General features: G+C 38.0%; 2 protein-coding genes across 3 annotated transcripts; one reads left to right on the plus strand and one right to left on the minus strand.

Moving 5' to 3' along the window:
- Positions 1-1,509: 1,509 nt before the first annotated feature.
- sfr1 (SWI5-dependent homologous recombination repair protein 1) lies at positions 1,510-3,012 on the plus strand. Its single transcript, XM_042433853.1, has 3 exons — positions 1,510-2,022; positions 2,160-2,522; positions 2,623-3,012. Exons 1-3 carry the CDS (start codon positions 1,915-1,917, stop codon positions 2,809-2,811), a joined length of 660 nt encoding a protein of 219 aa, XP_042289787.1. The 5' UTR covers positions 1,510-1,914; the 3' UTR covers positions 2,812-3,012.
- Positions 2,882-18,730, minus strand: cfap43 (cilia and flagella associated protein 43). Of its 2 annotated transcripts, none has more exons than XM_042433851.1 (38): positions 18,621-18,730; positions 18,220-18,473; positions 18,015-18,111; positions 17,736-17,903; positions 17,264-17,414; positions 16,925-17,069; positions 16,722-16,804; positions 16,416-16,547; positions 16,162-16,278; positions 15,979-16,056; positions 15,719-15,867; positions 15,439-15,542; positions 14,647-14,796; positions 13,746-13,906; positions 13,376-13,540; positions 13,131-13,261; positions 12,739-12,904; positions 11,891-12,001; positions 11,217-11,294; positions 10,347-10,472; positions 10,161-10,265; positions 9,930-10,046; positions 9,265-9,465; positions 8,835-9,041; positions 8,543-8,629; positions 8,188-8,268; positions 7,482-7,610; positions 7,257-7,376; positions 6,985-7,092; positions 6,652-6,738; positions 6,480-6,568; positions 6,153-6,363; positions 5,679-5,791; positions 5,150-5,309; positions 4,715-4,879; positions 3,535-3,615; positions 3,296-3,449; positions 2,882-3,201 (listed from the first exon to the last, which is right to left on the minus strand). In XM_042433851.1, the coding sequence occupies exons 1-38, from the start codon at positions 18,647-18,649 to the stop codon at positions 3,026-3,028; spliced, it is 4,986 nt and encodes a 1,661-aa protein (XP_042289785.1). In that variant the 5' UTR covers positions 18,650-18,730; the 3' UTR covers positions 2,882-3,025. The 2 variants fall into 2 exon arrangements, with proteins under 2 accessions (XP_042289785.1, XP_042289784.1); XM_042433850.1 differs by having other exon boundaries at positions 11,891-12,010.
- Between the last annotated feature and the right edge of the window lie 834 nt (positions 18,731-19,564).

The following is a 19,564-nucleotide window of genomic DNA, read 5'->3' on the forward strand; positions in this document are numbered from 1 at the left end:
TTTGCACACAGTGTCTGGTGAACTCTCTTGCAGGTATAAAATCACTCCAGTCAGGTAGTTTATTGTTAACAGTAAAAGATAATACAGGCTGGCAATAAAACTTAGGTATTTTGGAGGTTTTGACGTTTTTAAAGAGACAAAGCTGAGGCAACTCTTTTCATTGGCATCACACTTTGTTCTGAGTTAAGCTGGTAAACCTCTCTGGGAAAAATCTCAAAAGAACAGACGAAACAGATTCCAGGAGGGCACTTTGTGTGCGGTCGAGCGGTGGAGAAGCAGCTTGTACCCCCTCAGTGGATTTTATCTGTATATTTACCTGGATACTTGATCCAGGCAAATGTTAAACTAAACTAAATTCTTACCTAAAACGGTCAAGTACAGAAAACTCAAAACTCATCAAAATCTGCATAATGATATAATATTTCTTTGTCTTGCTTACAGTGAACTACCACTGAGGGATCATTGTGGTCTTTAGCAAAATATTCCATTTAAATTGTACCTAATTCTGCCTAATTAGCCTACTAATGTCAAATAAACTACTAAAAAAGAACATTAAAAAGAACATAAAACTGAATTAAAGACAATCAGCGCCCTTTCTTTACAACATTCTTCAACTTTCTTAGTTGGAAACGGAACAATTGCATCTTAGTGCTGCCACATGTGTGCACAAACATGACATTAGAGTTTATTTATGAGTGTTCACGATGTTTGATGACAGAGCTGGCACCTTCACACTGCAACATACTTCATCTATGTGGCAGTATTTCATGTCAACTTCATGCCAATTTAAAAGTATAAAAAGACAAAAAAAAAGTTCTCTCCAGATTCAGAAGTAGTAATTATCTTCAATCATCAGACCTGCGAGATTCACCCTTACAAAATGTTAAAAATCCCCAATCCCTGGGGTGTGTCATATCAGACTGCCAAGTGTTCAAGTCTAGGCAGGGTTACCTTTATCACGCCTTTCTCCTCGCGGCTACACAAAGACAACATTAAAAATGTAGGATATAAGCACGAGTCTCAAAACAATCTAAAACAAATCAGCCTGAAGGACTTTAAATAAATCTTTTAATAGAGTATGAATCAACGGATGAGCAGTGGTGAATCACAATGTGACTCCTTGGTAACGAGGGTAACCAAGTAACAGAACTTCAACACCGGACCTGTCAACAACCCTGAGAAAATGTTTCGCTTTTACTTCATTAGATCAATTTCTGAATTTTGTGTATGATTATTGTTGTTATTATTGTTATTATTATTAGTAGTATTAGTATTATTATCATTATACTGTTATATACCTGTTGCATTGTAATGAGCCGATTAATTTGGTGCCGTTAGAACTGTTGTGAAAAGCTGATAAAGTTTTTTTTTTTTTTTTTTTCAGTCATAGGCGCCACTAAATTACTAATAACTCCACCAAAACAAGAAGTGAGAGATGATGGAGACTTGTGGAAGTGATTTCCGTTTTAGGCACGGCGAATAAAAAAGGAAATATTATCCTTTTAAATCGTGGTTTTACTCTTTAACCTTTTTAGCAGGAAACAACTACAGCTCCCATAATCCTTATCGGCAAGACGTCATCATATCCTGTCCAATCACTGGCTTTGGAGGTTTTCTTGAGCCGCAAAAGTACGGAAAAACAAAGATTTTGTCAACGCTCTCACTGTTGTATATTTTAGTCGGTTTAAAGCGAGAAATGTGTTGTTTTTGTCTGTATTTATTACGAATTTGTTAATCAATACTTTTTCATGGATGTTCGCGTGAGTTGTCGTCTTTCGAAGGCGTTGTTTTGTGTTTGTTGAGGTGAAAGTTATGTGACTACTAGCGAATTAACCAAATAATAGCGTTAATTTGGCCAATTTAGCTGCCCTAACGTTACGGTCTTGCCAGAAAAAAACTATCTTACATGAACTGATGAAAGTGTCACCGATGGAGATCACGCCGAAGACAGAGAAGTTAATGTCGGTTTATTCTTCCCCTTGTAATTCAGTGGAGTCTAGTCCCTGTGAATCCACAGAGAAGGTAAATTAACCACAAATAACTTCCTATCCGGTATTTGATGTCTAACTCTATTGTTTTAGATAACATCACATGATACCTGTTATGCACTGTGGCTTATTTAACACATGTTCACGTTAAATTATCACCTATCCACACAGCGTCATCCAAAGCTGAGTGCCTCCCTGAGGGAGAGGCTGAAGAGATCAAGACGCTCCTTCACCTCGCCCTTCTCAGTGGCCAAACGCCTTTGTGTTGATGATGAGGAGGAGGAGGGGAAGGAGGAGGATGGTCAACAAGTTTCAGCAGATTCCCGGGAGACGGTTAATAACCCTCCACTGATCACCCAGAAGGTTGCTGTAAGCAGGAATGAAGCAAGATCAGGGAGCGAAAGGTTGTCTGGACCGATTCCTGAACCAACACATCCTCCATCAAAAAACTTTGTACAACAACTCAGCAGAGAAGTTAAAGACAAGAAAGAGACTCTGCGCAGACTCAAGATGGTTAAAATGTACAGAAGCAAGGTATCAGATACTTTTCAAATAGTCTGGGTTGCTCCTAACAAGAACATAATGCCCTTTATTTTTGTTTTTTTATGACATATTCCCTGTCTTTCTCCTCTAGAATGATTTAACACAGCTCCAAACCTTGATTGACAAGTGGCGGAGTTGTGCTCAGGCTGCACTGTACGAGCTCCAGTCAGATGTCCCCGTAGACGGACGAAAGGCCAGCCTGTCAGAGCTTATTGACCTCTTTGGTTTGGATGACAGTATTCTGCACTTTGACCGCACAGAGGATGACTTCACTACCTAAATACGCTTTCAAACACACATATCAGTTGTACTGTCAGTACACAAAAAAATACTGCAGAGGAACAATCACATTTAAAATATATTGATATGTATATTGTTTTATTTGTTGCTGCTATGTCGTTTATTTGACAGCTTAAGTTGTGGTTTCATGTTGAATTTACTTGTTCAGAGAAGTTTAAATAAAACCCTGTTGTTTGTTGTAGAGGAGGCTTTGTTCAGTTGTGTTTCAGCTGATCGAGTGATGGAAAGTTCTTCATCCTCAGACGCTCGACTTCTGCCGAGAGGAAGGCCAGTTCCTCTGCTTGTGCTCTGGCAATGTCCTTCAGCTTCCTCCTGTGAAGAATTTCCTGGTAGCGCTCCTCTGTTTTAGCGACCTGACTTTCCTCTGAAGCTAAAACACCAAAAAAGCCACATTATCAGTCAGAAGAAGCTAAAAAAAACCCCTCTTTGCTATGTGTTGTATTAGAATTGAATTTTTTTTTTACCTGCTGCTTGATAGAGGTGTCTCATCTCTGCCACTGTCACCTGCATATCATGTATCTGCTGGTCTAAAACTGCATTCTTCTCTGCTTTCATTGCTGCCTTTCTGCTAAGCTGTTTAATCTTATTTTTGCGTATCTCCACGTCCTTTAGATGAGTCTGAAAGTGGAGAATAATAAGCATATTACCCTCACACTGATAAAAAGTACACATTGATGAGAACACATCATTACTTTTCTGTTACCTTCTCCTGGAACGCAATAGTTTTCTTCAAAGTGGAAACTTGCTTCGACACTCGACTGTCAAGGTCTGTCTTGTTGAGATACTGGAAAGAATGGAAAAGCTGACTTGTATGAAGCGACCACAGATAAAACTGTCTTAACAATGTTTTCTGTCACTCTTGGTTACAGATCTCACTACAGTAGTGGTAAAAATACTTCATTATAAAATGTACAGGATCACTCAGGATGCCCTTGTTTATATTTAAACTTTTCTCTCTCAAAGTGTCGGAGTCCTAAACAATGACAGGAAGCAGTATGCCACGCCACAGCAGAGCTACCTGAATCTTTTGCCAAAGTAAACTGGCACTCGTGCCTGGAAACGTGATTTGTTTGTGCCATGCTCATTGACTTGTCAAAAATAAGATGATGGGATGACTCATTTGATCATGCACTGTTAGTCAACCAGCACCGCCCTGTATTTTTTTATGCCATTAACTCACCAGATTTCTTCTTGTGTTATAATCTGTATGGAGGGTTTAACCAGGAGCAAAGTATCCTCCTGTTACGTTTTGTGGTCTGTATTTGATTGAACTGCCTGTTCAAGCATGTAGATTTACATTCGCTGCCAAGTGAAGCAGAATAGCTTTTCTGTTTTCCCAGAATTTTAAATCATTTCATGAACATGGCTGAGATGTTAAAAAAGGACTAAAAAAAGCAGAGAAAGTATATGTATAGTTTCTAACAGTCTCCACTTATCGAATAACTGTTATAAAACAAACAAAAAAGAACGTTGGGTTCTCACATGCACATACTGTGTGTCTGTGATGACAAAAGAACAATAGGAACAATTATCTGCTCGCACATCTGATGCTGCCAAAACCAAAATACCTGTCTTTATATCGCTGACTGAAGTTTGGTCAGAAATGCTTACAGGGTTAACTTTTTCACGTTGAGTACAAAGCTTTCATTGCCATTTCAAGCAGACGCTTAACTTTGAAAACTTGACATGACGCATGGTATGTAATTAGTATGTTAGAATTACATGCAGGGTAACATCAATTCACTATCCAGCAGCCATTATTACAGCTCGGAAAGTGTTATTTAGAGCTCATCTCCTCATTAAGGGCAAGTCAGTGTTTGACATTCAGGTTCATGAGAAAGTCAAATATTTTGATGTTTTAGGAGTGTAATTACTACACTTACCTCCTTTTGGTCCTCAGAGAGTCGTAACATCTGGATGTCTCGGGCTTTGTTTTTAAGGTCCTCTATCTGCATCCTCCTCATCTTGTTTTCCCACTCCAGCTGGATGATGCCCTTCCGTAAGTCTTTGGTCTCCACCATGGCGGCTATCTTCTGCTCTCCAAGTGTCTGATCATACAATTAATCATTTTACAGACACAGACATTTTCTCATACCCAATATAGTTGACTGCTGCTGAAATGTGACACATTTTCTCACCTTTTGTCAGGCAGAAAATAGTTTGTTATTGTACTTGTATTGTGATCAATTAATTAAGCACTCAGCACGTGTAATTATGATCCCCTGTTTTCTATATAGATCCATCACAAAAATACACATCCTTATTTTCCAGAGTCTGTTGTAATATGAATCTGTGTGTGTCTGGTGGTATAAACTGACCCTGATGGTGCTGTTGAGGTCTTCTACCACACTCCTGTGGAGAAGTACTGAGTCACTGTAATCAGGAGTAAAGCCTGTGGTAGAAACCTCCACCTGGCCCTGTTTGAGTAGGACCTGGACCATGATGTCGGTCAGGAAACGGTGCTTTTCCTTATGCAGACTAGAAGGGAGCAGAGCAACAAAAACCACTGGAGGACCTGACTTCCATAGAGAAATAGAATACAAATCTAAACATTAACATTATCTAAAAAACTTAAACATTAAAATATTTACTTTTACCTTTATTAAATTTTTATTGTTTTCAATGTTGTGCAGTAGTTACTGTATGTAGTACAAGTACAAGTATTTGTTCAGTGTCAAAGGTTACAGGGGTTGAGATGAACTGTGTTAAATCCATCAGTTTTAAGAATAAATTTAAGACATGCAGCTATAAGAGGATGCCTGCAGTATTTTATGTGGGTAGAGAAGCATACAAAAGTTCAATTAGAATTCCTTATAATCAGAATGAAAGACAACATCACAGTCATACCTTTCAAGTTCGTCAGTGAGATTTCTGATTTCCTGTTGAGCAGCCTTATCCTCGTCTCTCCTCTTTTGTAGGAACGCCTGCATCTCAGCAAGAGCCAAAGCTTTTACTCTCACCTGCAAAGGAAAAGTCCAACAGTAAGTGAACAACTACAGATACAAATACAGAAGATAATACATACAAACACAAAATCTATATTTGGTAAAGTTTTCTGAATCCGTTTCATAGGTGGGTCGGACTGAGCATTACAGTAGTTGTGTATTGTAAGAGAGAGACAGAGAAGCAACATTTATAAATTGGAAAGGCCTTGTTTAGAAATGCAGTTAGAAGTCTCTTAAATCGAATCTGTGTGCATGCTAATTACATACTTGTATTGTGAAATGCGTATGTGTACTTTGGTGGTCTAGTTCTATGAAACTGGGACTAGCAGTGTTCCTCTGGTTTTCCAGTCTTTACCCGTCCATGTCCTCATATTACCTTTTGCTCACTCTCTACTTTTGTTCTGCGGACAAGACAAAACCTCTCCCAGATCACCGGGTTCAACCCTTCTGGCATATTCTCTTGAGCATCCAGCTCCTCCATAGCCATCATCATTTTTCCGAGCCCATCGGGTGCCAGAGAACCACACAGACTCTGCTCTTTAAATGGGTTTTGGTTGTTGTCGATCTGGGTCCTCATCTTTTGAACCCTGAGGCATAAAAAACCCTGATCACAACGCAGCTTTGCCTGCAGCAACTGCTGAATAATTTACAACTTCTAGTCATATAAAATCATGCAATTTTATACATTGTAAGTATGACAAACCTGGGTCTACGCTTGAATAGTCTATACAGATGATCAACAACATGTCTTGGTACATCAAAGAACTCCTTCCTGAATTCTTTGTCAAGAACCTTGGGAGACATGAATGATATATTATATTATGGGCTCAGACATTTACTGTCAGAAGGATTTCAGTATTTACCAGCAGACTTACTTTATCCTCAGCTAAAACGCTGTCATAGGTCTCGTGAAACAATTCTACTTCCTTTTCATGTTTCTTCACCTCTTCCTCAATTTCATCCTGTAAGAGAAATACATGTTGACCAGATGAAAGTAGAACGAACGGGAATTAGTGACTAGCAGTCTTGATGCCAAAGAAATTAGCATACCGCACAGGTTAGCTCTTGCAAAACACGCCTGAGTGATGGGAAGGTGTTATACCAGAATTTGGAAAAAGATCAGTGCCATTCATTCCGGCTTTATATAACAGAATCTGAAGCTGGCAGCCATAAATTCATCCAGCATTATTGTGGGAGAGTTCTCTGACCTTGAATGCCAATGTTTTTTCAAGTCTGAGCTTGAGCTCCAGCTCTCGATTCCTCATCACCTCATCCATATGGACTGAATAAACAAGATAAGTAATCTTGAGCTCTTCCTGTTAAATACATCAGAAAAAAAATATTAAACAAGACGTTTACAAGATATCAAATCTCATAATTCATTATCTCATGTCTGCATTTATTGTCTTTATTATGAGTCTGTCACTAGTCATACATGCGGTACGTGTGTGTGTCTGTGTGTGTGTGTGTGTTGGCTCACCTGATATATAGTCATTTCACACTTAATTTTCTTCTCAAACAACTTTTTCAAAGTTTCATCAAACCTTTCAGTAGCTTCCTTAGAAGATGCGTGGAGCTTTTTCATTTCAGTTTCCAGTGACTGGAATTACAGTGTTCACAGATTATCTATATTGATCACTGATCAAACGTAATCCATATTTCTCGTTATAGCAAATCACAGGTGTGAATGCATTGACTGTAATACCTTTTTGTATTTCTCCTTCTCCGTACTCAGCTCTTTGCTTTTCTTTTCATACTCTTTGTGGACTTTTTTCTCCTCTTCACTCCAATGAATGTCAGGTTTGGTCAAAACAAACTCAGGCGGAGGTATTTCCTGCGGAGTAAATTCAATAGAAACTATGTGCCCTTCATGCTGATTTGTCTAATTCTACTGACACTGCCTAAAAAAAGAATTCAAGTAAAAAGAAAAACCCTTAGACATTATTTGTCTAAAGGAGGATAATTAACACTTTCCTGTGTCTGCATTAAGTAGTCAATTTTGGCTGCAGTGAGATGTAATGATTTGGATACGTCATGAGAACTGACAGCAGGAGGTGGGGAAGAATTTTCTCTCCCAGACATTTCAAAAATCTTTTTGTATAGATTGTATTAAAACTCAAAAACTACATATACATTTTCTGATTCAAGCCAACCTCAGCTTGACCTCCTCTCTAACATCTGTCTTCATTAACCTGGTTTCAATATTTAAATGGACGCAGCCTTGAAGTTATCTTATCAGGTGTGTAAAAAAATTATATTTTAAAGTGTCTATACATTAGTTAAAAAATTAAGTAGAGAATATTTCACTGTAAAAAGACTATTTCTACAATCTGGGATCAATCTTTTACAGTATTTAACCTTAACAAGCTATGACTTATAGCATTAACAAGAATTTGACCACATTGACCCACCATTTTTAAGAAACCCTCTTTTTTCACTTCAAGTACTCCATCCATCATGTCATCAAGAGCCCTTTCTCTGGAATTATCACCCTGAAGTAGAAAGAAAAAAACCGATCAATACAAGAGAGCTGAACTACTTTTTATTTTTGATTTATGACAGCACTGTATACTATATATCATTAAGACACGAGACATTAACATAATTGACAGCATTTCTTTTTAACAAAGGACCATTGAATTTACTATTGCTGCTGTCAATGTTAATTATGGATGTAGGAATTGCATATCGAAGAATTTGAAGAATTTGGAAATAATGACAAACAAGTGTTGGAAAAACAAAAACACATTTATCATGGCGGCATACCTTGGCAGCCAAACGTCTTTGCTCTTCCAACTTCTTCATCTCCTCCTTCTTTTTCTGTTCTGGAGTGAGGTACTTTTCTGCTTTTATCTGAAGTGGGTAGAAGGCACATACAGTGTCTTTGCTCGTTAATAGTGAAAAAATTTTGTATCATGATATACACTTAACATTTCACATTTTGTAAAAAAAAAAAAAAAAACCCAAACAACCACTTAGTCCAATGTGTAAGCTTTGTTTGTTCAACTCTACACAATCTTTGTCAACTGTTTAGATGTTTTATGAGGCGGTCAGTAACCTCAGAGTCATCCACAGTGAACAGCCTCTCTGGCCACTCGCTGACGTCCAGGCTGGGCTCCCAAAGCTTCTCGTTCATTTCCAGCTCTGCTATGATCTCCCTGATTTGCCTGTTCCTGTCTCTAATACGGCTGAGCTCCTGCACCTTTTGCCTGTGCACGGTGTCGAACTCAGTGTTGAAAGCTGTCTTGACTCGATAAATCATGTCCTGCATTTGGAATTGAGAGAGAAAATAAAATATGATTTATGATCATGATTACAATATCTGTGAACTGTATAATCAGCTGTCAGCTAGTTTATAAAAAACACTTTTTAAAAACACACTTATTTGTATTAATTTTCATACACTTTATTCATTCATTCACTCATTTTCTTTATGTTTACACTGTTGGTGAGATTTATATTTTTTTGTTTTTGGAACAGGTTCCCACCTGGAGCAGAATTATCTGGTTGATCTTCTGTTCTGTGGTTTGCAGGCTGAACTGATCATAGAGGTAGGGATTTGAACATCCTAACTGAGCAGAGTAACTGCCTGTTACAGCAACACTCTCTGACTCATGGCCTTCCTCCCCCGGCTCTTGCTCTTTCACGCTGGTCGTGTTGGAATTTTTCTCTGGGCTGATCTGCTGTAGCTGAAAGGTGGGGACAAACACTTTGAATGAGAGGGCTGAAATAAACATCGGGGACTGAATCTGTGGCCATAAGATTATAAACTTTATCCTGAGAATATTGCAGTGAAGGGAACCATCGTAACAACTCTTTCTTGGCCACACAGCATAAATCTAGAAACATTTCAACACTGGTGGACTGGCACTTAGTCAAGCATTTTAAAAAGTTACAACAGTGAAAGGTCAGCATAGGACTGTGAATCAAAGCATTGAAATATTTTCCAGCTGTAAACTTGTGTTGACTTCAGTGGTTTTGCCATAAAATGTACTCTCAGGGAGTAAAAACCAATATACAGAAGTTGTTTGAAGCTTTTGGAAAATGTAGAATCTAGATTTGTTGTTTGTCATGACTACATGCTGCATTTCCGTTTCACATTAGAAACTGTAAACATATGATCTAATCTGTTCCATTCACCAGTGTTTCTTACAGTGCAGGCAGCCTTTTCCATCGTCCTCATTATCTCAACCCTATGCAGATCCTCCAACTCTTTTTCAGATCTCTCTTTCAACAGGTAGTTCTTCACCTCATGTTCAGAGTGAAAGGCCTGAGGTAGACAGTCAGAAATGATTTAGAAAAAAATATTTACAGATCATAACATGCTCTTAAAATTATAATGATAATGAAAAAAATATAGCATCATTAAACTGAGCCATCTTACCTTAATAGCTCTGCCTTTGACCTTCATTGAATCCCAGCATTCTCGCTTCAGGACATCACGGAGGTAACATTTCTCTAGAATTTCCAACTCGATTTCATTTCTCACCTACAATCAAGGATCACAACCATAATGACCTCAACACAAAATTAAAGACTCATTGCATTCATTTTTGTGGGTGTGCATTACCCTGCTAACTTCCTGCTCCGCCATGGCATCCAGTCTTTTCTGCTCCTCAACATCCAGGTTGAACTCCTGTAGTTCCAGACGCTCGATTTCTGGAGCTTTCTCATTTTCACGGATCATCTCCTGAATCTGATGGTAAAGAGAACACAGTTTAGTCCTCATATTGTTTGTTAGACGAACTTTTGTGAACTTTTTAAAACTTTTCTGCAACTTGTTTTGTAATTTTGCTATTTTATCTGTTGTAGTTTTAATATCATTACATACAGGCCTAGCTCAAAATTAAGTTACTTCAAAATTACTCAAAATCAAACATGTTACCTTAACTTCAAGCATACAATGTGCTAGAAATAGAAATAAAACTATAAATTAAAGGTTATTTAAAATGGGTGCGAAATGTTTTTGAGATAAATCAGTGATGCTTTGAACCACCATTGGACTACTGCTGTTTCAGTGCCTAAGTTGTGAATTTTGACATAGTTAACAAAGCATGGCTTCATAGTTTTGTTTTTATTCATTCACATATTTATTATCAGTATTCAACATACAGATTTATCTCTGTGTTTAACTGTTTTTGTTTGTTTTTTCTTTAATTTATTTTGTGTGTGTTGCCCTGAGTTGTGAGCTGATGTATAATAGTAAACAGAGATAAGTGTTATTGATTTGAATAGCACTTAAGCAGTGTGAAATGTGTTTACTGACATACAGTACAGTATTTGTGCTTACATGCACTGTGGGATGTCGTTTTGTCAGCAAGTTTTATATTTGTCATGATACTGATGCTGCTCAAGAACCTTTGAAAATAAAATATTTTTGAGCTCATGGCAAGTGTCTTTGTAGGTTACAATTTTAAAAAATGTAATAAATGTCACTTACAATATCACGCATCTCTTTCGTTCTTTTCCTCAAGTTTTTCTTTGTCTCAGAATATTGCTGGTTGTCTTCTTCTACAGCCTGTTTAATGTATACACAATATAAACAAGTGAGATTTCAACTGAACTTCAATTATGTATTATAGCAGTTAAATAATTAAAAACACAACACTTCACCACTCAACATATTTTAGCTAAATTCAAACAGCAGCCCTCACAGAACACGTGAGTCAGAATAGAAAGCATGCTGTAACATAAAAGCTATCTAGAAAGCACCTCTGCCCATTTCCTATGTGTGATTGTCTATAAGGTGTAAAAACCACAATCCAAAGACTGCCACACCTTCATAATCAATTTATCGTTATCAAGATTTGTCAGGTGATAAAGTACTGAAAATTTTCTTTAGAAATGCTTATCAGCGTCATAGCACTTTAGTACTTGCTAAGATGTTGAAGAGGTTGACACTATAACGAGTCATAATAAATAAAACTGCTGTGCAGGAAAATCTGAGCCAAAAGAAACACAGCTGTTTTTTGAGTAAGATATTACACACAGGTGCAAAGGGCACATTTGTAATCCCCCACCTGCAACATTGTTGAGACATAAGAGAAGTATCTAAACATGGTTAACAATATCTAATTGTATGTCACCACCAATTATAGTATATTAGTCACTGACCGCCTCCTGTCTACTTTCCAGCCAGGTGGAGTGTGAACGTGGAGCTGACAGCAGGCTGTTATAACTCTCATCCTGCTCTGTCACATCCACAGTCGTTGTTCTACCACTGATCTGCAAAGCCTTAACATATAAAAATAATGAACATATATAGATAAATAAAATAATTTGCTTTGACATAATGCTAAAATAAGTTAATGCTCAAATTAGTAATGTAAAAGACAATAAATGCCATACTGTATATATATATATATATATATATATATATATATATATGTATAATGTTATCTATACCAGATTTATATCACAGCGCCCAAATTAAGAACACAAAATGTTGATTGATGTTTAATTAGTGAAACAGCTCAGAAACTAGTTCTTACAAGCAATTTACATTTGTCATTTTATTCCTCACCCTTTCATCATCTATGCCAACATAACCTCTATTATTAGTATTAGTATTATTATAATAAGTCTTACATATAAAGACATCTTCATACACAGCTACAAATTTTTAGGTACCTCTAGCTAAAGTTAATGCAGTCTTAAACCACAGTCCTGCAATAAATCCCACCGTCTTAAAGATTATAAATTTCAAGTGAGGAATGTTCAGATAATATTAGAGGTGTTGATTCAACTGATTGTTTTGGAGTTTCTAGTTTGTGGTGCTTTTGAATTGTATAGCTCTATACTGAGAGGTATTTCTAATACTTTTTCATAAAAACTCTCATTAAAACTCTGATGCATTTATTTCAACATATGAAGATCAGCATTTCAGATTAGCAGCACAGTTTGTACACTATTATATAGCAGTAATTTACTGCTAAAACAGAATTGAATAGATTATTGTTTACCTCACTTTCCTCTGTTTTTTCAGTGCTAGCAGGAGACTCTCGGCCCCACTCAGGCAAGTCAATGAGGACTTTGTTCTCTTTAATGAATATCCTCTTCAAGAAATAACCCATGGACTGGCTATACTGAGTGGCGTTGTTCACCTTATCAGCATCCAAACTTTTAATTCTGTATGGCGCCATGGAAAAAACATACACAGACACACAGAATAAGACAGCGGATATATGAATTTCATATGGAAGTTGATCCATAAATCCACACTATCTTTTAAAAACAAGCAATGCTGTGCTATGCTATATCAAACTGCAAATGACATCACTACTGAGAACAACAGTTCCCTCTACTGTTCACAGCGGTGCCATATGTAAACATGACAGACTGCTTGCTGCTTTACCTGAGATTAATGCACACAAGAGAGCCATCATTAAAGCCAGCAGTGAGGAGTGTCTGGCTGTCTGCAGAAAACGAAACACTCCGAACTCCACCAAGGCGGTAGGAATGACACTGTAGCTCAATGTACTGCTCCTGCAGATGCAGCAACAGCATTGTAAAACACACCACAAACAATAACAAGGTTGTAACACTTATAAGCAAAAAAATGAATAAGAATTAAAATAAAAAAATGAAGTAAGCTCCTACAATGGAGGCGGTTTCTCGGATATGCAGGAGGCCATCTTGGCCCACAGAAGCCAGCCATGACTGGTGAGGAGAAAGCACAAGTGAGGCAGGGCCCAGAGGATGGCCCTTCACTTCCTGCTCTGGTTTCAGCTGGACCACCTGATGACTGGAGACGCTATCTGTGTCCTGAGAGGATGAAGCAGGGAGTGGGTGTTACTACACAGATTAGGAACACATACCTGAGAACACTGTTTTTATTAAATTTTGGAACGTTTTACAATACAAAAAATCACAATGATGCTTTGCAGTAATTTCTCTGTAAGTATATTTCATGCAGATGAACACAGAGAATAAGGATCATGAGAATGTGTCACATTAGGATCTAGCAAACCTGGGGAAGCTGAAATCGCTGAAGAGTTTTCCTCCTGTGGCAATAAGCGAAGACCTCACCGACTCCCAGAACACAGGATTTAAGTGGATGAGGAACTTCGTATTGGGACACTTTCAGGATGTGATTAGACAGACAACCATGTCTGTCTACACAATCTGGACCTGGAGGTCAGTAGAGGCACATGTAGCAGGAAGTAAATAAATAAGTGATTAGAAACAGTCAGACTATCTATAGTGACATCTATTATAAGGGGCCTGCTAAACATGCATCTTCACATTTACAATAAGACTGAGGAATTCTAAAGCAGTTGATCTTAGTACTTTTGTTTGGAGAGTAAAAGTGCTTTATCGGCTTGAGCATACATACACATTGCAGTCATTTTTTTAGTCTCAACTTGAAACTGTGGCCACACCCTTGACTTCGTGTTTGCACTTTCCCTTTGCTCAACAGGCTTTTCCAGGCTTCTGTATAAGCAAAGTGTGTGATTTTGTAAACCTTTCAGTCATTTTTCTCTCCTTTTACTAGTGTTAGAGACAGCATGTCTAAACATTTGGATAAAATGTTCTATTGGATTCTATCAATGCGTTACACTTGTATCTAGATATAGTTGCTCCTTTGCAAACTAAACTGAAGTGTTTGAAATGTTTTGCACAAGACCCTCAAACCTAACCAAAAAGACTGTTAAGAGTGGAAATAGGAGCCACTGGCCCAAATCTGCTCACTATTATTAATAGTTCTATCTCCTCTGGATGTGTACCAAATCATTTTAAATGGCTTCCCGTAATTCCCTTAATTTAAAAAAAATCTAGAGAATAAGTAGAATAAGAGCCAACAGAGGTACTAAATGTCAACAGTGTTCTTGAGTGTCTCAATGACTAAATCTACTCCATCAGTGCTTTACCTGCAAGGTCCTTTGCAGGCAGAGTGAGCAGGATGAGCAGGCTACCATCATGGTTTTTGCTTTCTTGTCCAGTGCACAGTGCAAGAACATTCACCTGCTCAAGGTCCCTGATGCACTGAGTGGACAGGGACAAAACTGGCCCAGGAACAACTGGAAGAGAAAAGCAAATGACACAAGAATGCAGGTGAGCTTGACCTTGCTCTATCTTAAAATATTCATACATTAAAGCTTGAGTGCGGGAATTTTGTCTCCCCCTTCTGGCAGTGAGAGTAAAGGGGGGGGCGCACGGCTGTGATTGTCTGACACAGGCATGTTGCACGCTCTCATGTGCACCCAGAATGACAGGCACACACAGAGGGCTGGTAAAAACTGATATGTTTTGATGATCCACTGGCCCACTGGGATTTGTCCCAGTATGTACAATGACCAGTACACCACTGGTCGTAACCTACTGTTGAGGCTGTAAAATGGTGGATAAATTATTTTGGGCGTCACACAACCCCCACGAGTGACTCATTTCACTATCAGAATTTGATCCATTTGGTCTGATAACATTTGGGAAGTCTAGAAAAACCGCAAGATTAACAGCCGAACAGCCAGCGTCAGACTGTCGCCCCCAACGTGAGATTTAAAGATTTAAAGAGTGAAATACAGAGAGATTTATCTGGAGGTGATAGGCTTAAACAGCATTGTGGGAACTCGTTTGGCAAGGGCTTGAATGTAACTGATATTCATTTATATGTAAAAGTTCTGCACTGCAGGTTTGATTGTGCCACAGCACAGGGTATCTACCTGTGTATCCAATGACTGAAAATCTCTTTGATGGCTTTGCATCAAGCACATAGATATGTGAATCTGAGGCACCGGTGAGAAGATAGTGTCCTTCTTGATCAAAACTGTAAAAGCAAAAACACATAGTCCACATACACACATTTACATTTTAATTTGCTTTCCTGACCAGAACTGGGAGAGATAACTCCCTCTACTTCATAAATATTTTAATGACATACTTTGTCATATGCACAGTGTTAAACTGAAATTCTACGGTATTGGAGTCATGGAGGATACTTGCACTAGGTGATCCACAGGCCTGTGATAAAGATGAATCTGGTGTACCAGACGAGGCTGCTGTTCCCTGTTCAGGTCAATGAACAGGACATTTCCTGACGCTGTTCCTACAGCTGCATATTGTGCAATAGGACAGCAGGCCAGACTTGTCACCTAAACAGACACATTAATTTAAACATAGGTCATTTTCACATGCTTAGGGATCACATGTATCAATGTGGCACCACTGATGTGTTCTGTATATTCATATGTTGTGACTCTGACCTCAGCTTGAAGCAACAAGGAACTGAGGCAAAAGCCATCTGCGGACCATAGCTGCAGTTCTCCAGACTCCCTCACTGACTGCAACCAGCATTACAAACATAAGCATTATTGTCACTTAAATTGACCTAAATTACAGATGCCAACACAAGGCACTGTGATTCTTGAGCAACACAACGATTTTACCACACTAATGTTCTTGTCAGATTGCAACAAAGCTGCTGCCATGAAGTTGCCACTGAGGACATCCAGGATCTTCACAATCTTTTCTGACCGGGTTGGATTCAACATATAGATCTGCCCCTAAAGAACAAGCAGTGTGTTATATTTTTGACTTTTTAAATATATATTTTCTCTATAATGCCATATGGTGTTATTTGATGGAATGTTATGTGTCCTTATGAACACTAAGTCACACCATGGTACTTTTAAGTACTCACCATGTTGGAAGACAAAAGTAATGTTTCATAATCAGGGGAGTACGTGACAGTTGTGACAGGTCCTTCTAATTGCCATGTTTGTGTGACGCTAATCTGAGCCCCTTTTGTTTGCAAGCAGTGCACCACATTCTCCTGTAAGACATAAGCATTTTAAATTATGTTTAAATTGGCTTAAATACAATTTTCTAATGACTTAAACTGCAAATCAGATCACTGATCAGCAGAAACTTTAATGTACCATACTCAGCAAATTCAGAGATAGGAACAAGTAAAAAAGCAGACACTAATGGGTTCATGGGATCATACCTTTCCTACAGCGATCAAACCATTTCTGTTAAGAGCTAAAGCTTGAAAGTTGCTTTGCTTGAGTTCAGGAATGGCATCAGCAGCTGAATAAGAATTAAACACAGATTAGTTCTAAAATGTACCAAATAAAATTAAGCAATACGTATTTGGAAGAGAACAAAAAGTCCCACAGAATTTTTAATCTACCACATCCCAGTGTTTACTTGTGGGATTGAAGAGGACTGAGACAGAGAGCCTCTCTGGGTCCACAAGCAACAGAAAGCCTTCCTTACAGCCCACATAAAGCTCTGATGTGGCAGTCCAGCAGATGGCAGCAGGAGTTAGTCTGGCTTTGGTGCAGAGGTTAGTCTGTGTAAACACATGTGGAGTTGAGTAACAGTTTACATGCTGTTTTAAGTGTTTGTGCCCGACAAAAAAATTGTTTCCCCAACAAACAGACTCATAGATCTATCATAGCTACATTATATAAAAAAAAACATATTAACTGATGGAGGTGTATTTATTTTTTAAGTATTAGTACGTAAGTGACAGTGGGACAATACCACAATGCTTTCTGCTTTGTCTCCCCTGAGTCCTATGATGGCTGATGGAGGCATCTCTGGACCAAAATAGGTGAATTGCTTGCTGACAGTATGAGAGGTAGGCCACAATCTCTCAACAAAGGAACCATCAGTTGCTGGAAGCTCTATCACACTGGAACACCAAATATATTATATGAATGTACATACCGTAATACTGTTTGAATCATATACATTTCAGACACATCAGTGCTTGATTATGAACTCTTTCTGCTGGTAAATACAGATCAACATGATTAGGATGCCACAGTCATAGTATCTACAGTATGTCCCACATGGGTTTTTCAGTCCTTGTTGTACCTGCGGCCAACTGAACATAAAGAAATTATACTAGTGATGCAGTTTAGTGTATATGTTGAATAAGATAATTGAGAAGAAAATGTCAAGTCCATATATTTGAATTTAAATTACATGCTTATACAACTAGGTCTGCTACCTTGGTTTTAGGAGGTGAAAGCCGGCACTCTTCTCAATATTCCAGACAGTGAGCGATGAAGTGCCCAAAGCACAAAGCTGGAGCCAATTCAGAGGGTTGAACACCAACGAAATTACATCTCGCCCAGCTTGTGTTTGCGTACAAAGTTGCTCAACATTTTCCCAGTTCCTGCATAACACAAGTCATGATTACAGTAACAGAGCTTGCTCAGCACAAATAAACATAACTGAAAATGTGTAGAACACAATATGAGCTAGTGTGTTTCTTTTAATGGCTTACCACACAGTTATTGTGTGGTCTGGAAGAGAGGAACAGCAGCCTAAATAAGGACCACCATCACTTAATGTTAGAGATGTGTAGTCCAGTGGTGTAGTTCCTGCAAATAAATGTATTAAAACTCACAGCAAAATCATAGCTAAAAAATCTATATATTTAACTAATTTTTGATATGAGCTGGAAGAAAATATCGCCTTACTTAGGTTACCTTTTAGCTCGTTTTTCAACTGAAGCTCGGGGAAAGAGTACACAAATATAGACGGGGAGAGCTTTTGCTCAGAGAAAGCAAAAATCCCACTGTTGCCATTTGCTGTTAAGGCACCAATGCCTCTGCCAGGACTTTGAAGTACACTTTGCATTTTTGTCTCCAGGTTCAAGAAACAGATGTGACTCCCACATGTGTAGCATACTGTTTTATCGTCGACGAACTCGATATTCTTGTTTGTAAAGCCTTGTATCCACCTGGAGGGAGTAATGTAACGGTTAACAGCTAGATATTAACGCTAGCTAACTGCTATGTGCACAGTGATAACAAATGGTACATAATGATGCATATAAATTCTGCTAAAAGTGAAATAGAAAATAGGTTTATTTGTAGCGACGACATACCTTATTTCTAAACTTCCAATGTCATCCATTTTAAGATAAATAAAGCTACTCACAGTAAAAAAAATTAACCTGTTTTTAAACGGACAAACGAACGAATGAGTCGTTGCGTATCCCTGGCAACCAGAAACTCTTAAGACCCGCCCCCCTCTTAATGTCATTGGTTGACCTTTCGCCAAGTTCGGGCTCATTGGCAGAGAAATGCTGTCTGTATTCAGCCTGTAGTGTAGCTATAGTAAAAATCCAAACTATTACTACTATGTAGTTTTTGTTATGTATAATAAAACAAAATTTAATATAGACTGATCTGTCCATTATAATAAGTTTATATTTATTAAAATGTGGTGATATCTGGCCCGAAGGCCTCATATGAAGCTTCACTTTACATTCAGACAAACTAATGTGGCAGCAACAATTATTAGATTTCATCTGAGACCAACATTTATCTTCCAAAAGTAATTATATCATATATCAAAATGCAGAGACATTAGAGCCAGCAGTAAATAATAATAATAATAATAATACATTTCATTTGTACCTCACATTTTATTCATATTGAAACTCAAAGTGCTACAGTATTAACAGTGGTTCTCAAAGTGGGGTCCAGGGATCCCCAGAGATCCTTGAGGGGGTTCCCAAAAAGAAGGGGAATAGTTTATTTTCACTATAATTCCATCCATAAGACAGAATGATAGAATGTATGATTATTTTGGTCATGGGTTTCATACACTTTCTAAAATAAAACATCTAAAAGCAAAAATCTTATCAGATGGGGGTCCGTGATTTCATTTGAGTCAGTTTCGGGGTACATGACCTGAAAAAGTTTGAGAACCACTGACACTGACTGAACACAAAATATAAAGAAAATAATAATAAGAGTTAAGATAAAAAAGCCTTCCTGAATAGAATAACCTGAATAGGTCTTTTTTAAAAGAGTCTAGGGCCTG

This window comes from Thunnus maccoyii, chromosome 14 (genome assembly GCF_910596095.1).
Source record: "Thunnus maccoyii chromosome 14, fThuMac1.1, whole genome shotgun sequence".
NCBI lineage: Eukaryota > Metazoa > Chordata > Actinopteri > Scombriformes > Scombridae > Thunnus > Thunnus maccoyii.